The sequence below is a fragment of the Capricornis sumatraensis genome, chromosome 2 (genome assembly GCF_032405125.1).
Source record: "Capricornis sumatraensis isolate serow.1 chromosome 2, serow.2, whole genome shotgun sequence".
Lineage (NCBI taxonomy): Eukaryota > Metazoa > Chordata > Mammalia > Artiodactyla > Bovidae > Capricornis > Capricornis sumatraensis.
This window is the reverse complement of record NC_091070.1, coordinates 20,491,230-20,512,408: the sequence shown is the minus strand read 5'-3', so window position 1 is coordinate 20,512,408 and position 21,179 is coordinate 20,491,230. Positions and strand designations below refer to the sequence as shown.

At 46.3% G+C, this 21,179-nt stretch overlaps 1 protein-coding gene across 2 annotated transcripts in view; it reads right to left on the bottom strand.

Moving 5' to 3' along the window:
* Positions 1-20,343, bottom strand: part of MAP3K9 (mitogen-activated protein kinase kinase kinase 9) — a 77,087-nt gene extending 56,744 nt beyond the window's left edge. For both annotated transcript variants that reach the window (XM_068965417.1, XM_068965418.1), the window contains exons 1-2: positions 19,944-20,343; positions 12,119-12,532 (exon numbers count right to left, since the gene is read on the bottom strand). In XM_068965417.1, the coding sequence (XP_068821518.1) occupies positions 12,119-12,532; positions 19,944-20,343 (814 nt within the window). The remainder of the gene's footprint in view (positions 1-12,118; positions 12,533-19,943) is intronic.
* Positions 20,344-21,179: the final 836 nt, after the last annotated feature.

The following is a 21,179-nucleotide window of genomic DNA, read 5'->3' as shown; positions in this document are numbered from 1 at the left end:
AGAGAACAGTATGAGGTTCCTCAAAAATATTTTAAATATAGAAGTACCTTATGGCCCAGCAATCCCACTTCTGGATATATATCCAAAGGAGATGAAATCACTGTCCAGAATAGATATCTCCACTTCCATGTTCACTGTAGCATTAGTCTCAATTAGCAAGTTACATAAAAAACTAAGTGTCCGTCTTTGGATGAATGGATAAAGACGAAGTGTATATATATTATGGAATACTATTTAGCTATAAAAAAAGGAAACCCTGCCATTTGTGCCAACATGGATGGACCTTGAGGGTATTACACTAAGTGAAAAAAGTCAGAGAAAGACACATACTGTATGATCTCACTTACCAGCGGAATCTTATAAGAAGTCAAAATCACAGAAACAGAACAGAATGGTGGTTCCCAGGGGCTGAGAGGTGGGAGAAAAGAGTACAAACTTCCAGTTATACGATAAATAAGCTCTGGGGATCTAATGTACAGCATGGAGACTATAGTTAACAACACTGGATTATATGCCTGAAAGCTGCTAGGAGAATAAATCTCAAATGTTCTCACCACACAAAAACACGGTAATTATGTGAGGTGATGGATGTGTTAACTACTCCTATTGTGGTGATCATTTCACAATATTTATGCGTGTCAGGTAATCTTGTTGTACACCTTAAATGTACACAATGCTATACGTCAATTATATCTCAGTGAAACGGGGGGGGGGGGGGGGCGTGGTGGGGTGGGGAGAGACAAGAAGAAACAAAGATTTTTTTTTACTATTTTTTCCCTCCTGAAAATTAAACCACCTAGAAAAACAGTGAATACTGTTATCCTTCTACATAATACAGAGAAGAAAATGACCAAGTTCATGTTGGCAAGCAGGAAAGACAGACTTCACTCCTCGGCTCCTACCACTGGGTCCTATTAATTAGTCATCACTGACTCCCTGGTTGGTGTTAAGAGCCTCATGCCACCACTGCCCACCACACTGGCTGGAAAGCCAGGCAGAGTAACTGGCCATTGTCAGCGTCTGGGAATGGCTGAGAGAAAGAACACAGTCACGAGATTCAGGAACCCCAAGTGGATGGCTTTTAAGCAAGCCACTCAACTTCTCCAGGTCACAAAAGAAGGTTCCTTTAAGCTCTAACCTTACCAATAGACAACAAGAGAAAATCAGGATCACTGGAAACTGAAGACTATCTCTATTTCACTCAACCATGGCCCTTTGCCCTTTCTCTTGGATTCTGAAGATTAACAGGAGGCAGGAACAAAAAAATATAATAAATGTCCAGACAGTGTGTGAACTATGACTATAATGGTAGGAGAAGATGAGGTCTATTGGGCAAATCATATACAACCATTGGAACAGCCAGATTTGCACGGTGGAATCTGGGATAACTTATTTTTTTTCCAATCATCATCCTTCTTCCTGTTACACTGCTGTATCAGGCACATCAGATTGGAAGAAGTCACTAGGATTTGCAGGGGAAGGTCTTACCTACAAGATCCCTTACTACCTTGCCCTTGTGCCACGTTCGGGGTGTCCCAACTCTGCTCTCAGGGAGGGGAAAAAAGATGGAGCCTTCAGAGGTAGGCAATTCTGGAGGCTGACATTAGGCTTCCAAGCAACTTCAAGGAACCCTTTCCGTAGGGCCCCCAAGCTCCCAAAAAGTTTATGAAATGGATATATAAAAGCCAAGGCTGGATAACCATAAAGGCAGCTCACCCAGTAAAGGAGTTTGAGTCCATCCAGAAAGGAAGTAGGAACAGAAAAGGCAAGATTTCACAGCAAAATCGGAACTGCTGCCCAACATCTGGACTGCCATGTGTAAGTCCTCTGTTAGGCAGGGTTGGGGAGCGGGGGGGGCAGGAGCAGGGAAGATGGAAGAAGGAAAAACAACAACCCTTCTGCCATCGAGAATCCTAGTGGGCGGGGTATAAATTAGGAGACTGGGATTAGCATATACACACTATACATAAAACAGACAACCAACAGGGACCTACATATATACTGGTTCTCCAGTGGTTAGGGCTCTGTGCTTTCACTGCCGAGGAACTGAGATCCCACGTCACACGATGTGCCCCCCAACCCCAAAAAACTTACTGAAAAAAAAATCTATAGTGCAATCGGACAAGTAGAAATAAAATACTGAAAATACAAGTATAAGACAAATCATACCCAAAAGTACAAGAGCACTAATTGTGGATGTAAATACCGAGGGAGTATAGCTGCTGGAATTACAGTAGATGTATGCACCACTCACTATGTGTTGGCCACTGCTAAGAGCTACACCTACATGATTTTATTTAATCCTCACTTCTACCCAGTAAAATAAGGGAGGTGGGATTACGATTATTCCCATTTTACATTTGCAGAAACGAAGAGAGTACATCCTTTTCCGAAGGTCCCAGCTAGCATCAGAGACAGGATTCAAAACCAATGTCACCCAGAGCTCACGTGGGTTCATTTGAAGTGGAAAAGGGGATTCAACTCTCAAGTGCGGGCTCTAAAGGAGGAGAGCTTGGGCATTGTCTGGAGAAGGTCTCTGGGGGCAAGGGGATTCATGCATGGGGAAAGGCCCCAGGGTGGAATCTGTGATGATCAAAACCACAAACATTTCTTGAGGACCTTTTAAGTGCTGGGCACAACCAGATTTGGAAATAAAGCTGTAATACCGAGAAGGAAAAAAGGAAATCATACTCCATTCTCCTTCCAAAAGAAGACAATAACACTTAAAATAAAATCTCTTTTGCCCACTCTGAATATTCCAGGGTCTCAAAAGAGACCATGCCACAAGAATGCTACATTGATTTGGGTAAGTCGGGAGGGGGATGCAAGAAAGGGCATTCCCTTTGACCTTGGCAGCAGACGAAAGAGCGAGAGAAATATATTGCCTTCCTCCTGGGGCAAAAGCATTTTAATTATCAGCTGAGAGGCCAGCAGAGCCATAAAACTGGCCAGCTGTCCCATTCAATCAGGCCAAAGGCCATAACAAGACAAGGCAGTGTTCTCAGGGGGCCAAGCGCTCGGAGTTAAGGCTGGGCCAGGAGAAAGCAAGAGGCCCGCACACAGTAGGAAGGAGCGGCTGGGGATAGATGCCTTCCGTGGCTTCAGCTGAAACAAATCTGCCTGTTTCGGTGGAGAAGGAAATGGCACCCCACTCCAGTATTCTTGCCTGGAAAATCCCACGGACAGAGGAGCCTGGTAGGCTACAGTCCATGGGCTCGCAAAGAGTCAGACACGACTGAGTGACTTCACTTTCTTTTTGGTGAGAGGGATAAAACTACCCCTGGCTGACTTGGCAGAAAGCAGGGCTTTCTGGCTGCCTAAATCCCCATACTACTTTAAAAAGGGAAACCCAGCTACAGCCTGTGTATACCTAAAATAACAAGAGATAGAAAGAGCGGGGAAAGGGGCAGCCCTTCACTGAATGTGGTTCCAGGTGATACCTTCATGGTAAGTTTCTTCGGTCGTGTCCGACTCACTGTGACCCCACGGACTGTAGCCCACCAGGTCCCTCTGTCCATGGAATTCTCCAGGCAAGAATACTGGAGTGGGTTGCCATGCCCTCCTCCAGGGGACTCTTCCCGACCCAGGGATCAAACCCATGAATCTTACATCTCCTCCATTGGCAGGCGGGTTCTTCACCACTAGCACTACCTGGGAAGCCCAGGTGATACTTGGCACACATCATTTCAGGCCATCTTAAAACAGCACTGCTCTCTTTTGTCTTGTCCACGTATTACAGATGAGAATCCTGGAGCTCCAAGACACACACCCAACGTCAGGGGCACAAGAAGTAGCCTAAATCCAAGTCTCTCTGACTCCCAAGCAGTGTTCCTTCCGTGAGACCACATGGCTCCCAATGTCAAGCTTAAGGGGGACATGCTTACTTCTCAAAATCTTCGAGTTTTCCACAGAGAGCAAAAATCCTGGGAAAGTTAGGAAAGAAGGCAAAGTGTGATCCACAGCCTTAACATTTCTCATTTCTGTGTCTCATGGCCACTTCTAGTGTGCTGCACAAGCAGTCTCCCTCACTTCTGTTGGTGATAGGCACAGAGGCACAAGATTAAAAGCGCCTAAGTGGACTGGAGGGCTTCCCTCATGGCTCAGCGGTACAGAATGCCCCCACGAATGCAGGAGACATGGGTTCGATCTCTGGGTGAGGAAGATCCCCTGGAGAAAGAAATGACAACCCAATCCAGTATCCTTGCCTGGAAAACCCCTTGGACAGGGGAGCCTGGCAGGCTACAGTCCATGGGGGTCGCAAAGAGTCAGACACGACTTAGTGATTAAACAAGTGGTCTGGAGCCCTGCCGGAAAAAGCCTTGTGTTGTTGATTCAGAGGAGTGAGTGGGAAACCAGCCACAGAGCTCTGACAGGCCAGGACGCCCCCTCGCTCAGCTCCAAGGACAGAGGTAGCCTGTGACGAGCTGTGTCCTGCTTCCAGGAGGAAGGCTGCCCTTGGTATATTGTAAGTCCCTGGCATGATTCTCGTGGCTGGAGCATCTTGTCTCAGCAAGGCCATCTGTCACGCTCCGAGCAGCAAAGAGGGAAGGGAGAACCTGTGGGCTCCGGTCAGCTGTTTCCCCACTGAACCGCTTGGTGAAGACTCCCCATCGGGAGCTCTGGCCCCTGCAATGAGCCCAGGCAGCGGGGAGCCTGGGCGCACTGTAGTGTGACACAGATTTAGACAGAGCACGAGGTCATCATCCACCCCCAACACACACATACTCCCTAGATCGTGTCATGTCGGCCCCAGGAGGGAGGGATCTCAGAGACCATCTCATCCAAACCTCTCATTTCACAGATGAGGAATCTGAGGCCCAGAGAGATGATGAGATGTGCCTGGGACCACCCAGCTCATCTGCCCAGGGGGCACCTGGTCAGTGCTCCTTCCACTGCCCCATCCTCTTCTTACCCAGACACCCAACTAAGAAGCTCTCCTTTCGCCAGAACCTTCTCTGAGCCTCAGATGAGTATAAGCTGTAACCCTCCTCTCCCAAAATTAGTATGAGCTGTAACCCTCTTCCTTCCAAACCTACACACATTTTGCATAGATCCTTCCTTAATAAGAGGAGCAAGCGTGGTTGAGCAGGAAGCTGATGGGGGTCCTGACAGGGACTTCTAGGTAAAGAGATGGGTGACCTGGGAAGAAGCTACCTTTTCCTTTTGCCTCAATCAGACCATGGTCTCCGCCCTGTGTCCCAGTTTCCCATCCATAAGTGACCCCGAGCTACCTCCTGGGAATGGGGGAAAGCACCACGTCAGGAAGGGAAAACCGTCCAAGGGCCGCGGGGCGTAGGGAGACACAGACAGACTCCTGTCTCCTCCGAGATCCCGAAGCACAAACCTTGACCCTGAGCAATGACAGTTTCACAGGCCACTCGCAGAAAGGGGAGATGGCTACTTGGCTGTTACCAGGTTTGGGAGGGATGTGGGGAAGAGAAGACAGAACAATTTTCCTGACTTTCAAGGTAACCAAGGCTCGAATCAGAGGAAACAGAAATAGTGGGGAAGGGACAGTAGAACAGTGTGGAAATTCACGACTTCCATCCTTTATCCAAATCCTTTCCTGCCCTGAACCCAACCCTTACCATGGTGTTCTCCCCAAGCTCAGGGCTCAGTCATAGTCCAGGGACACCTACCAAGATCATCCATACGACACAATCCTCTGACCACTCCAGCACAGGCTCTGCAGGTACCTACATGCTGCCCAGGGCCTGGCTTCTCCCTGCACCTGAGTAAGTTACAGAGCAGAACCCAGGATCGCCAGAGGAAAAACAGGCGGACAGCCTCCCCAAGCAAGCTGGGTAGAATGAGGGCAAATGTTCCATGAAGAGAGCAGCGCCCTTTGCGAATCCTAAGAAGGGGACCTGAGCCCCTCCAACTTCAGGAAAGGGCTGAGGCAAGAGAATCCATGGGGATGTCCAGGCACCATCACCTCCTGGGGGGCCATGCTTGCACTGGGCTGGTTTTAGATCCTTCTCTGTGACCCCACAGGGAACTCCTTGAGGGCAGGGCTGTGTCTATTATAGTCCCAACACCAAGCGCTCAAAATGACGCACCAACAAGAGCCATCTCTGCACAGGAGATGGTCATGTCCAGGTGAAAGTGGGAAAGCAAGGCTTCCAGGCAAAGTTGAAGAACTGAGAGGTGCACGTGGCCTGCAGGTCAGACCTCCCGGCCTCGCCTGCTGAGTCACACTCACCAGAATGGTTCTTTGCTTCATTTCTGCTTTATTTACTTATGTATTTATTTTGACTTGCAGAATCTGTCTCTGTATCCACAGAAAATGCAATCTATCCACTGAACACAATACTTTAGGACATGCCTGGTATACCTGCTGGGTAACTTTAGAAACAGCCTCCTGCTTAGCACTGACTCCAGAGATGAGCTAGCAGGAAGTGGTCAGGTGTGACTTGAGTACAGGAAAATGAGTGGGGTTTGGCCAGGCAGAGAGATGAGGTGAGGGTACCTCTGAAAGCAAGCTTGATCCCACAGCAACAGTAAGTGTGATGAGGGCCCAATGGGTGGGAAGTAATACACAGCATATTCCAGGGAAAGACGAAACTGGCCTGTAAAGGGAAAACACCTTCAGAGGAAGAAGAGGGAGATAGGATAGCAAAGACCCGTGAGAAGTTGACATCTGAAAAGAGGAAGGCTAGCTGAGTTCAAGCTGACATTTGAAAAGGCGTGGCTAGTCCTGAACCAAATCCAGTTCATCACTCACCTCTGCTCTTTCAGCTGTGAAATTAACAATGAGTTCTCATGTGTTAATGACATGTGGACACTAAGGCCCAGTGAACAGAGTAACATTATTCCTAATTATATAAAACAAAAGCACTATACGAAGTGAGTAGCAGGGCAGTGAAACACCCCAGCTAACCCTCAGCAGAGTGCAGCCATGAGGAGTCAGACCTGGGCTCGGGACCAGCAGCGAGAGCCCAGAGCAATGGCTGCCCACTTTGAGCCTCTGCTTCCTATTTGTAAAACAGAGACACGCACAGTCTTCACTCTGCAGGGTTGCTGTGAAATTTAGACGGGAACCCACATAAAATGCTCAGACAGGGCCTGACCAAAAGAGCACTCGATAAGCATTAGTTGCTTGTTGTTATTATTATTTAGAGGTTTGGTGATGATGATTATATACGGGTTTGGTTTAGTTAATATATTATATCTAAATACTGTAGATGTTGTTGCTGTTTAGTTGCTAAGTCGTGTCCAACTCTTCTGCGACCCCATGGACTGTGGACAGCCAGGCTCTTCTGTCCATGGGATTTCCCAGGCAAGAATATTGGAGCGGGGTTACCATTTCCTTCTCCAGGGAATCTTTCTGACCCATGGATCGAACCCGTGTCTCCTGCTTGGCAGGCAAATTCTTTACACTGAGCCACCTGGGAAGCCAAAATAGTGTAGTGGAAAACTGTAAAACCTTTAAATATCTTGTGGTAGAAGAATATTTATTTAATAAGAAAGTGGTCACAATATAGCAAGTTGGCAGTGGGGAGAGAAAGCATGCTGCAAGAAATGTGCTTATTAGGCTCTCCTGTGTAAGATTTGGGGCTTCCCAGGTTACTCTAGCAGTAAAGAACCCACCTGCCAATGAAAGAGACATGGATCAGTGTAAGAGACGTGGGTTTGATCCTTGGGTCAGGAAGGTCTCCTGAAGGCAGGCATGGCAACCCAGTCCAGTATTCTTGCCTGGAGAATCCCAAGCATAGAGGAGTCTGGCAGGCTACAGTCCACAGGATCACAGTCACACACAACTGAAGTGACCTAGCACACACACAGTTAAGATTTAGGGGTGAAAAGAAATATGCAAAAATGCCAAAAAAAGGGAAAAACACACACTGGGTTTAGCTCTATGTTCTTCCATGTTTCTTAACAGGAGGAAAGAAGTTAATAACAAAAGTAATACCACTACCTTCACTTTGAGCAAGGCTTTTCATTTTCCATCACCTCATTTTTATACTAATTTTATTTTTAATAGCCCCTATTAAACTGTTATTTTGCCAAATGCCCTTAAGCCAAAACCCTGAAATCCACTTACCTACCTCCAAAAGGACAATCTTTCCACTAAAAGACCATCCTTCACTAACATCTTTGCTAACAATCAAGTGGCTGGTTTTCCCCAGTGTGAGGAGCAGAGACACATAAATCCACTTTTATAGCCAGGACTTCAGTGAGTAGTTTCAAGAAGAGATGTTTAAGTTAATGATGCACTGCAGTAGAGTAGGAGAAACCACCTCTTAAATCAGAAGTCTGAGCCACAAGTCCCAGCACCTGGCTAGCCCTGCTTTATTGGCTGTATGATGGTAAATATCTAATCAATACCTAAGATAACACTTCTTCCCAATGCATGTTCCCAGATTTCATGGTAAGACGGCCAGCTGTGTCCCCACCATCCATGCTCTCTCTCTTCCTTGGTAACAGACCCTGATTATTGGCCAGAATCCATGCCAACCCAGAATAAAACCCTCCACCACCCAGTGGCCCTTGCGCTAGCCATGGCTATGGGACTCCACTCTAGCCACTGAATACATGCAGATGTGTTGTGCTGGATTTCTAGGAAGCTAATGGGAGACGACTCAGCCACAGGAGCAGCTTCCTCTATGCTTCTGCTTTTCCTGCTCCTTCAGGCCTGTGACTCAGACCAAATAATTGGCATTTCAGAAGTCATCTTGTATCCTAAGGCAACCCTGAGAGGCAGTAAAGAGATGTGGAGATGCTTTAAACACCCCCAGCCTTCTTTTCAAACACAAATGAATTATACCTTGTTTTAGCTACTGTTACTTTGTTTTGTTTTTTTCAAGTTATGTGCATTAAACCAAAACTTACTTCAGATGATACATGAACAACCTAAGATGTTCTATGCTACACATATGTCGTAAATAGCACATGACTTTTTAAAACGGATGATCAAGATATATTAAGCCTTTTAAGAAATCCCTTTTTTACTGAACTTTTTGTAACAGTTAGATTTTATCACCAGCTACTTTCTTTTTTCCACAAGACAGCCCCCATGTGTACCTTACTCTTTTCTCTAGGGGTTCAAAGTCAACTAACACATGTAATTCACAGAACTCTGCCCTCACATGACTATGAACAAAATGGGACTCTCTGGAGCTCCTAATAAAAACCAAGAGAAACAGGCCAGTATCCCCAAGTCTGCAAAACACAAAGAAGTTACAACTCTCAAACTGGAGGCAAAGAAGTGACATAACATTTCTAAAATGATTTTCAAGTTGTGTACACACAGCAATGGAATAAGAACAACAGTGTCATCAGGGCTCATATTGGATAAATTCAATCACGGACAAACAGCCACCCACAGACAAATACCAAGGAGTTACCACAACTTGCATGTGAGATTTACAGCAGGCATCAACATCAGCACCAACCAGCAGCCCAGTGGACTATGGACATTTCAGGGCATCAACTGTCTTGCTGGGTGAGGTCCTTTAAAATAGTACCCTATGTATGCCCTGCCACCATACATTGTACCTGAAGGTCCCCCTCGGGAATCCTAAAACCCACATTAAGACAAAGGACCAGGGTTTTGTCTCCAAGGAGACAGAATGACAGTCAGGTCCCCTGCACCTCGTTAGCAAGTTAGCTTTCCCTTCCTAAGAGTCTAGACTTCCAATATAAATCAGAAAATGTAAAACCTTGTATCTGCAGCTTGAAATTATACCCAGATGTAAAACTTCATAGAGGAAATTATTAACTTTTACAATCACCCACCCTAGCCCAAGTTTTTAAATGGGCCCAATTATGTAAGATTAGTGCACAATGCCTAGTTCACTCAGCATGATAAGGGTATAAGAATGCATTCTTTTTTTAATTCAGTTTCTATATCACATTTTCTACCAACACATCTGCTTATTCTCACTCTATCATTCAAAGCAATCTCTAGATAGAAATTTTTTTTTTTTTCTTAAAAAGGAAGTCAGCAGAAGTTTTAACTTATTTTGTACATTTAAAGGGCTTCCCTGGTGGCTCAGATAGTAAAGAATCCGTCTGCAATGTTGGAGACCTGGGTTCAATCCCTAGGTTGGGAAGAACCCCTAGAGGAGGGCATGGCAACCCACTCCAGGATTCTTGCCTGGAGAATCCCCATGGACAGAGGAGCCTATAGTCCACAGGGTTGCAAGGAGTTGGACACAACTAAGCACACACACACACTTTTAAAGAACAGAATTGTGCAGGAAGGATGAGAATAACCACATAGTAAAGAGATAGAATAATGGCAGAAGGAAAAGAGAAACCAGATTTATTTTAAGGAACTGAAATCCTTCACATGCATTATATCCAAAATACATATCTAATCACCAGGAGGAAATTTGCTCTTATTAAAGGGGAAGAGGATGCATGTAGATGAGGTAAGGGTAACAGATGCTATTTTAAAGTAAGTTGGAGAGTATATTTCTGTATATATGGGCCATATATGCTTTTTAAATGTCTGGGAAAATATGCCAAATGTAATATATACACTTCCAGAAGGAAAACTGGAGAAGGCAATGGCACCCCACTCCAGTACTCTTGCCTGGAAAATCCCATGGACAGAGGAGCCTGGTAGGCTGCAGTCCATGGGGTCGCTAAGAGTCGGATACAACTGAGCAACTTCACTTTCACTCTTCACTTTCATGCATTGGAGAAGGAAATGGCCACCCACTCCAGTGTTCTTGCCTGGAGAATCCCAGGGACAGGGGAGCCTGGTGGGCTGCCATCTATGGGGTCGCACAGAGTCGGACACAACTGAAGTGACGTAGCAGTAGCAGAAGGAAAACATTATGGGTGATCCTTCTTTCTGTTTATCTACACTTCCTAATTTTTGTAGAACAAAAGCACTTACTACTTATGTTATTTAAAACATATTTTTTAAAGTTAACAGATTCACAATAGCATCAACACAAAAATAAGCCACATGTGGAACAACCAGGAGGAAAACAAGGTCTAAAGGATTTCTGGGCTCAAAGCCGAAGGACACAGAGCGTGAAATTCTGGGACCCCAAACTCCTAACGCCCTCCTCTCTGGACAGGATGCCCAAAGTGACTTCAGGCATATACCACTTAGCAAACTGTATCCTCTCTACCATGCAGTTTAGGTCAGGGAAAGTCCAAATTACCACACAAAAGAAGCATACTCCCAAGGCCTGCTGATTCAGCCAAGGAAAGAGACTGAAGTTTATACCAACTCACCATTTAATTATGTCTAACACTTGCTTTACAATCCAGTTTATGGGTTCTAGATGTTTAATAAACAGTTATTTCTCAGTTCCCTGCTATTAAACACTATGTAGTTATGACAATTAATTAATACCACCTTGAGGCTATCAGGAGAGCTGTAGGTCTACCAGTGAGGTTGTGTTCCCCAGGCTGACACCGTCACCTGAACGGGCTTCATGGCTTAAACAACACGTCTCCTCTCTTGGAACTCAGGTTGGAGAGTTCAGACAGAAATGCAAACAGATGGTATTGGTTTGATTTATCTATTGTTTCACTGAAGAGGAAACCTCCTTTTGTGTTCAGAAGCACCCACCCTTCCCTCAAAATGGAAAAACGAATCTATGTTTTATTTGAACAGTACATCACAGAGTTACACACTGCCAACCATGCCTGCTAATTGGGTTTTTTCTTTTTTTGGTACTTTTCTTCTTTTCTTTTTTTGGTAATTTTTTTTTTTTTCCTTTTTCTTTCTCTTTTTTGCTGAGGTTAAAGCGTCTGCCTCCAATGTGGGAGACCTGGGTTCGATCCCTGGGTGGGGAAGATGCCCTGGAGAAGGAAATGGCAACCCACTCCAGTATTCTTGCCTGGAGAATCCCATGGATGGAGGAGCTTGGTGGGCTACAGTCCACGGGTCACAAAGAGTTGGACACGACTGAGTGCCTTCACTTTCACTTTTCATGTGGCATGCAGGATCTTAGTTCCCCAACTATGCCCTCTACAGTGGAAGCATGGAGCCCTAACCACTGAACCACCAGAGAATTCCCGAAGGATGGACTGGCTTTAAGCAGGGCATTTCACTGCCCACTAAGATTCCTGAGACATTCATTTCAACCCAAGCTACGGACCGGGTCTGAAAGTGATCTCAAGCCCTCCAGCCCCACCTCTCTGTACTCACTGTTGCTGGATTTAAGGTCACGGTGGATGATGGGGACAATCGCCTCATCATGTAAGTAGTTCATCCCTCTGGCAATCTGCACGGCCCAGTTCACCAGGATGTCTGGGGGAATCCTTTTCCCAGATAACACTCTATTCAAAGGCCCTCCACGAGCAAACTCCATGACCAAGCAGAGGTTGGGTTCCTTCAGACACACCCCCCGAAGGGCAATGATGTTGGGGTGCTTCAGCATGGCAAACAGCTTGGCCTCCTGGCGGACGTTCTCTATGGTCTGGCTGATGTCCTCGTCGGGATCATGGCGAGCTGCTTTTACAGCAACCTCATCCCCTATCCAGAAAGCACGATAGACCTTCCCAAAGCCCCCGATGCCGATAATCTCTTCCAAGGTCAGCTCCGCAAAATCAATCTCTAACACTGAGAAAGAAAAGGAAAAAAGGAGCAAGTCAAAACCATTTGAAAAACACCATTTAATCACCCATTTGCCTAGCTGGGTAAACACAACAAGCTGTCTGTCCACTTGGCTTTTCAGTCTCCCCACAATAAACTCCTCAACGACAGGAAAAGTGGGTAACATTTTTTTCTGTGGCCAGCGCGTTATCTTTAGTGACCGGCGCATAGTAGGTATTCAATAAGTATTCACGAAATAACTCCTACTTGGAACTTCATGAAGAATACTGTACTGAGAGCAACCATTTTAACTAAAAGAAAAACTGGGGGAGACCAATCATTGTGTGGCTTATTCACATTTTACAGTGTATATGCTAGGTAGCAAGAAGTATATAATACAGTGCCAAGGCAGACAGACAACAACCAAACTGATGTAGAAGAGCTTCGGTGGTGGTACAGTCCAAAGATGAGGGAAATCACTCACTCCCACCACAGGACAGGGATTAAGAGAGTGGGTGGGAAAAGGATTCTCAAGGAAGGAAGCATCTGAAATGGGCCCAAAGAATGAGAGGAAGGGATACCATCAGGAAATGAAGACCAAGGTGGAGGAGACAGTCGCGGCAGATGGAAGGTCGTGAGCCAGAACATGGGGCACGAAGCACTTATTCACAGTAGACATGACATGGAGACAAACTAGATGTCCATCGACAGATGAGTGGGTAAAGATGTGATGCACACACACAACTGAATGTTACTCGGCCATAAGAAAGAATGAAATCATGCCATTTGCAACAACCTGGGTGGACCTGGAGATTATCATAGGAAGGGAAGAAGTCAGACAGGGAAAGACAAATGCCACATGACAGCACGTGCATGTGGAATCTAAATTATGACGCAAATGAACTCATCTACAAAACAGAAACAGACTTAGAGACAGAGCAGACTTGGGGTTGCCAAGAGGGGGAGTGTATTGAAGACGGACAGAGTGGGAGTCTGGGGTTAGCAGATGCAAACTAGCACATATAGAATGGATAAACGACAAGGCCCTGCTGCTCCTACAAGGGAACTGCATTCAGCATCTTGTGATAAACCATAATGGAAAAGAATATAAGGAAGAAAGTAAGTATATGTGTAACTGGATCACTTTGCTATACCGCAGAAATTAACACAACATTGTAAATCAACTCTGCTTCAATACAGAAAAAAGGGGGGGGTGGAGAACATGGGCATGAAGGCATATAGTCTATCAGGAATTTCAGGGAGTCCAGGGCAGCTGGATTATATATGCATTAGGGGAGATGAGGCTCAAAGTCTTGCTGGGGTCAGACTTGTGACTTAGAAAGGAAACCAACTCCAGCAGCTATGTGGAACGTAATAGCGAAAGGGACCACTAAGGAGAACACTGCAGTAATCCAGGTACACAAGCACAGAGTCAAATCTCAGGAGCTGTGAAGACTGAGATCAGGAAAAAAAATCAGGAGACCTTCAAAACTTGGTTTTATCAGGACCTGGTGATTAAAGTGTGCAAGAAAGAGGAGTCTCCAAGGCAACATCTTACCCTCACCACAGTTCCAGCCCTGAGGTTCCCAGTGACACCCCCACCCTCTCATTTCCCATCCCAAATCCAGTTTGAATCTACTGTACTTGACTGTATCTTTAGCTGTTTGGAAAGACTCCCATGGGTAGGGAATAATAACCAGCAGTGATTATGAATCTTGAGTTAGATATGGTGTTGCTGTACAAGTGAAGTGCTATTTCAAGTTTCTCTCATGAAAACCCTATTCTCTGTCTTCTCAGTCTCTTTCCTTGTCTTCACCCAGCTGACCCAGCTGGTCTCAGGTCTCAGCTTAACTAGAATCTCCTAGAGGAACTTTTCCTAACTCCTCTACTAAACGAGGCCAGGCCCCCATCAAGCACTCCCATGGCAGTCTCTATTGGCAAGACTCAACAAATTTATAGTTGCTTATTCAATGCCTATTGTCCTACTAGACTGCAAGATGCACGAGGGCTGATCCTCTCTGCCTGGTAAAACCACCACTGTCCAGTACGTGCTGAACATTCAGCTGGTGACCAATAGAGGGTAAAGCAAAATGGGGAGAATCTACTTCAGTATGAAAGAAATCAAACTCAGATCTGTGGACCTCCTGAAACAAACACAGAGAATAGTCGCACTGCTACAAAAGCAAAAACTGAACATTAAGATCACGTATTTCTGAACTCTTGGCAAGAGCGAAAGAGGAGATGCCCACTGCAGACTCTTCTTTTCTATTCTCATCCAGCTCCACAATGTCTCCATTCTCCATTCAGATGCTGGTGGTGCTCAGAACTAGGTTCCTGCTCAGTTATAGCACTTCCATCCTATCTAGGGCTAATATTCATTTATATTTTGTAATTCACTTGGCAGTCTGCACAAAGCAAACTCTTAGTTAGTCGGACTGCCTTTAAGTATACAAAATATGTGGCCCATTTGCACCCTCAAAGTTCCGATTGTTCAGGATTATCACCTCAGTAACCAACACAGCATTGTAAAGCAATTTTCCTCTAATTAAAAAATAAATTTAAAAGTTTTATGAGAACAAAAGTAAATAAATGACAGCAACAACAAAAGCTCATCACCTTATCTAGCACCCTTCTTGAAAAATAAATGGTGTGTCCTGCAGACTAATATCTACATCCATTCTACAGTCCTCCAGTATACCTTTCAGCACTGCAGAAGCTGGAAAGTTTAAAAACTATATTTCCCAGACTTCTTGACAGAGTGCTGGTTCAGCCAATGAGATGCATAAGATTCAGAAGGCAGAAGTGATATGGAGACCATCTCCTTGCTGATTCTCTTGGTAAGCATGGCTGTGGAGAAGTGGGTTTTCTATAATATCATGTCAGTGTCCAATTATTAGGGTTCCCAAGTGGCGCTAGTGGTAAAGAATCTTTCTGCCAGTGCAGAAGATTAAGAGATGTGGGTTCAATCCCTGGGCCAGGAAGATCCCCTGGAGAAGGAAAAGGCACCCTACTCCAGTATTCTTGCCAGGAGAATCCCATGGACAGAGGAGCCTGGTGGGTTATAGTTCATGGGAGTAGCTTACTAGTTTTGCAGATATGGAAGGAATGTTGCAAGGCCAAGTAGTCACCTAATCTCCAGACAGCAACTACAACAGGGTATTGGAGAAGTCAACTTCAATGATAACTCCTGATTCTGTACCTTCTCAGAGAAGCAGCAGCTTGTCTGGTAGGCCAGGTCTGCAATGGACTGGGAGTTGGTCCCATAATTCTAGCTGAGAGCCCCTTCTCTCTGCCCTTCCAATAAATCTACAAGCACCCAATTTCTTCTACTAAATTGTTTTCTGTTTAAAGTAGCTTGAGTGTTTTTAGGTCCTAAAACGAATCCTGACTGATTACTAATTCTTATCTTATCTATTACATGAATAAGAAAAAATACACCTACCTCAAAAAGAGATTAGAACCTTCCTGGAGAAAAATGTAAGTTATGTTAGGAATCCCTTGGTCATGGAGGGAGCACTCATATTTTTTCCTACCAGATTTTTTTTCATGGATGAAAAGGTAGGTGCCTATTTAATAAATGCACATTTACATATCTTATTCCTCAGATATCTGAATTCTCCTTAAGGAAATTAAGTGCTATATTTTCTTGTGTATCCACCCTCTTCTTTCCTCTGGTCTGAAGCATAGTTGTTAACACACAGGAGGTGTTAAATATTTATTTAAACACTTATCATCGTTGTTTAGTCACTAAGTCATGTCCAACTCTTTGCAACCCCATGGAGTGTAGCCCACCAGGTTCCTCTGTCCAAGGGATTTCCCAGGCAAGAATACTGGAGTGGGTTGCCATTTCCTTCTCCAGGGGATCGTCCCAACCCAGGGAATGAACCCATGTCTCCTGCATTAGCAGGCAGATTCTTCACCACTAAGACACCAGGGAAGCCCCTTATTTAAACATACGAGGACTTAAAAGATGTGATTCTGAACGAAGGTGCTGAAAGGACAGCTCCTCTGATGGCATTCCACAGAAGACAGAAAACCTCTGTGGGGAAGGCAAAGCCATGACCGACCTCTCTCTCTCTCTGCGTAGAACATAAACTCTCATGTTCTTGCTATTTAGTCAAGGAAATATTTTGACCAGCCTTCAAGAAAAGCATAGAAGAGTACTTACAAGCAGACAGAAGACAGAATAGTGGGGGATGTGGGGAGGGTCCTCTCCTTTCTCTTCCCTGTTAGGAAGTCCTCGTGGGTAGAAACTAGACTATCACTGCAGCTGAGAGCATGTGGGACTCCTTCCCTTCCCTGCTCCAGTCAAGACCTGGTTTTAAGTAAGAATCGGGTCAAGTCTCATGCAGCACATATTTTGGTTTCTGTGGAAGAATATTTCCAGGAATATCAGGAACAAATCCTTATTTCTTTCAGTCTTGGAGTCAAGACATTATTCCCTCTCAAATGTATCCTTAGAAACTATAGACATATAGGCACATTCTGATGAGTTTGGGGTAAGTGAATAGTACACACATCACTCATTTAAAAATCTTAAGTACATCTGAAAATACACCCTTATACTTCTAGTGAGTGCAAGAAAGAAATGTAAATCAAACATATCCTTAATTTATGCCCTGCTTGAAAAAAAAAACAGCTCTCCTGCAAGAGAAACTTTTTCTCAATACCTACGGTTATAGATCTCCAAAGATGATATAACTGTACATTTCCCATCTTTTGCTAAAATAAAGATGAGTATGCTCTTGGGTTATTTATATTTGTCAGCCCCATGGACAGCTAAACTCTAATACCTACATTGGAGAAGATAAAAGCACTCTATGAGTGTTGGATGATTTATAACATCCTTCCTATATGTTTTCCTTGTCACAAGATTTAGCAATTTCCTCCTCTTCTGTTTTGATTAAAGACTGCAACGAAAGTTTTACTCTGAAAAGCAGTATTTGAAACTGAAACTGAACATTATTCATAGCAACCCACTCCAGTATTCTTGCCTGGAGAATTTCATGGATAAAGAGGAGCCTGGCTGACTAGAGTCCATGCAGTCGAAAAGAGTCAGACACGACAGAATAACTAACAGTTTTGTGTCTTTTATTCACAATCTAATAGCAAAATTCATGCCCCAAAGAGGAAGTTCAAAAAACTAACTGGAGAAAAGTTGTCAAAGGCTCGATTTCATTCAGAGTCTTTGGAGACAAGGTCATCAATCACCTTTACTTTCTGAGTGACAGTAACTGAACCGATGGACACAGCATACAGACCAGAAACACTTGATCAGATCAGCAACTTCCTTTAGCAAAGCACTGCACTGAAATTATATATTTACATCACCAGTTTCCCTCATGCGTGACTTTTAAGTACCTCCTCACTTTCTCATTTCTTTAACCCCTGGTATTTAACACAGTATCTCTCTTTCGCTAGGCACTCTAATTGGTTTTTGATTAAAACTAAATTTTCTGAATTATCAAGAATTAAGCCCAGTCAAGACCAGAACTCCCAGTGTGGCTAAATAACAAGACCTTCAAAGGCAATGTTGTTCAAGTCAATTATTTCAGTAATTTCCTAATTTCTCATCATCTGAGTTTTAGATATAGGAATCTATTCTATCCAAGGTAACTTTTGTTATCGCAAAGGTGAAGTCCTGGGCACCCAACGAGAAGGCGCTTTTAACGTGGTGCAGTGAGTGTGGACCTATCTGGCTTTCTGTGCATGGGGTTCTTCCAGCCTCGATCAGGTTCACTCCTGACTGCTCTGAGAGCAGGAGCACAAGCTACTAAAGAAACTCAGTTCCTGCTCACGAACCTCACAGAGCTCTTCTACTCTGACACCAGATGTCTCTAAAAACCAAACATCACCCACAAAGAACCTCAAAATATGACATGTTTAGACTACACTACTCTCTAACATGCCAGGTTGCATCTCTTCCAGTATGCGACCAAGTTCATCTTCAGCACTATTTGGGACATTATATGCTAGGACCTTTACCCTTCACTTTTCCAGCACTAGTGCCAAAAAGATGCAACAACTGGAAACAGTTTAACTTGTCACCTCCTGGTATTATAGAGATCAACTAGCAGAAGCTGGAAGTTTTTAATTGAATAAAACAGAGTAAACAAAGGAAGCTAAATACTTGAATGTCAATTTGACAGTCAAAACAAGGAAAGAGGCTATGATTTTTTTTACTAACGGCTGTTATTTAATAAACAGGTTAAGATATAATACAATTGTTTGGGTGAAAATAAGTCATAGGATCAGAGAAATAACTGTTACAACTGAAAGTTTTAAACTATTTAAAGTTATCCCTTGGTAATGATTTTTTAAATCAGCTAACGGGCAAAGTACATAAAACACGGAATAAAGATACATGTGTACTAACAATACGTTTTTAACAGGAAAGAAATTATGGAAACCCTCAAATACAAAATAGTGTAAACTGTACCGGGAGATATTTACATCTTTCTTCTAAAACCACCTAGCATCACAGATTATAGAATTCTAATGGCAAGTTAACTCCTTTGAAAAAACAAAGAAAAATTCATTACAGGGTGTGTTACAGGGGGCTCCTGGGAAATTGGTGAAAACCAGGACACTGCAAGAAAGGCCCTGGGAGGGACCCCTGGGTATCATTCCCCTGAGATTTGGCAAATACCAAATATAGGCAAGGATCTAGGGTGAGAAGAAAGGAGAAATATATTGTCTAGGTGTCAATGGGCTGGGATTTAACCACTATACCCTGTGCTCCTGATCTCTCTGGGGGGAATGACATACTTTACCCTTTCTATCATTTCTCCGCTCATCACCTCCCCTCCACCCACTCTCTCTCTCTCTCTCTCACACACACACCCTTCTTAGCACATTATTCAGTGAGACTCCTAGAGGTACCACTTCTGAGACACAAGATTAGGATCGAAGAAATCAACACGGTATTTCAAAGGTGTTTCAGAGGTTTCCAAGACTCGTGAACCAGCTCGGCCCTGAGGGAGACACCACCATCTCCTTCAAAGCAAAAGTAAGGGGCGACGACAGGCGATAAAAGAGGTAGGGAAGGTCCCTGATTTGAGGACTAAGGTTATTACAGAAACCGCCAGCTTGCCTAAAATCCTGCCAGATTTGCGGGGCGGGGTGGGGGCGGGGTGGTGTTGGGGCTTCAGGATGTGGAATCGAGCTGCTGCTGAGGTGGTCAGGTGAAGGTGAAGAAGCCCAAGCGCCCGAGGTTCCAGGCGAGGCCTGCCTGCGGCGTGTCTATCTTAGCCACTGCACCCACCAAAGCCCGTGCAGCCTGAGCGCGCGCGCGCGCACACACACACACCCAGGTCAATCATTGCCCACCCCAACCTAACCCTCAGGGAGGTCTCCTCTCCCTCCGCAATCATCCCCAGGCCTCCATCATTCCCCGCCCCACTCCAACGCCGGGCTCCCGGGCCCGCCTTCGCCTTACACTGAATGGGCGGGTAGCAACTGGGGTCCTCGCCGCCGGGCTGGCAGCGGCTGGAGAAAGCGCTGCGCGGGGTCACGTAGTTGCTCGGGAAGATGCCCACTCGCTGGTTCAGCTGCCCGGTCCACCAGCCCTCGTCGCCGGACACCTGCGAGTCCTTGGACAGCACCTCCACCACGTCGCCCAGCCGCAGGGTCAGCTCGTCCTCGCCCGCCGCCTCGTACTCGAACACTGCCGTCCAGTAGGGCAGCGGCGCGCCGCAGCCCAGCTCCCGGGGGGCCGCCACCGCCTCCTCCTCCTCTTCTTCCTCCTCCTCGGCCCCAGCCCCGGCTCCATCCTCCCCCGGCGGGGCGGCAGCGGCGGCGCTCGCCAGGCAGCCGAGAAGCGCTCTGGAGGGCTCCATGGAGCGGCCGATCCATAGGGTGCGGGGCTGCCGCCGCCCGCAGGAGCCGCCGCCGCCTATTGTTCATGCGGCTCCGCAGAGCTGGGGGGACACCCCTCCCCCGACGGCGGCCTCAGGTAGGGCCGGGGTTGGCGGGGCGGGGAGCGCCGGATCGCTCGGGGCTGGGGCCGGCCGGGCGCGGCGACAAGTGCGCGGAGCTGGAGCGCTCACCGCAGCATCGGGGCGAGGCGGGCCGGAGCCCTAGCCTTCGCGATCGCCCCCCTGGGGCGGCCTGGCTACCTCCACCGCGGGTAACCTGCTCGCGCAGCCGGTGCCAGCAGCCGCCCGCCGCTGCCGCCACCGCCGCCCGCCGGCCGCTGCTCCCCGCTTCGCGCTGCGCCCCGCCCCCTGCGCCGCCCTCACGCCCTGAACCACCTGACGCGGACCTGGCTCCACCCCAGCCCTGCGGACCCGAGGGGGCGGGACCATCTGCTCCCGGGCCCGCCCCCGGGCTATCCGGTCTTCCCATTGGCCGCCACCGACCCCCGCCAGCCATCCACCCCGCCCCTCTCCACCCACCCTGCTCCTACGTCACGGGTCCCCCCTGTCCCCGGCCCGCGCCCTGTGCGGGCTCGCTCATTCTCAAACCCCAGGTTGACCCATTTCTCTCTCCCATTGGCCCGCCGCAGCTCCAACCATTGGTCTGAGCTACCTGTCCGTTTCCTGGGAGTGTTCAAGGAAGAGGCTGCGGCTTCATTGGGCGCCTGAGGAAGGATGGGTGGTTCCGCAAAGGTAGAACCGAGTCTTCCTCATTCAGACCAAAAAGGCTGAAGGAGACCGTTCCCTTTGTTTGCTGC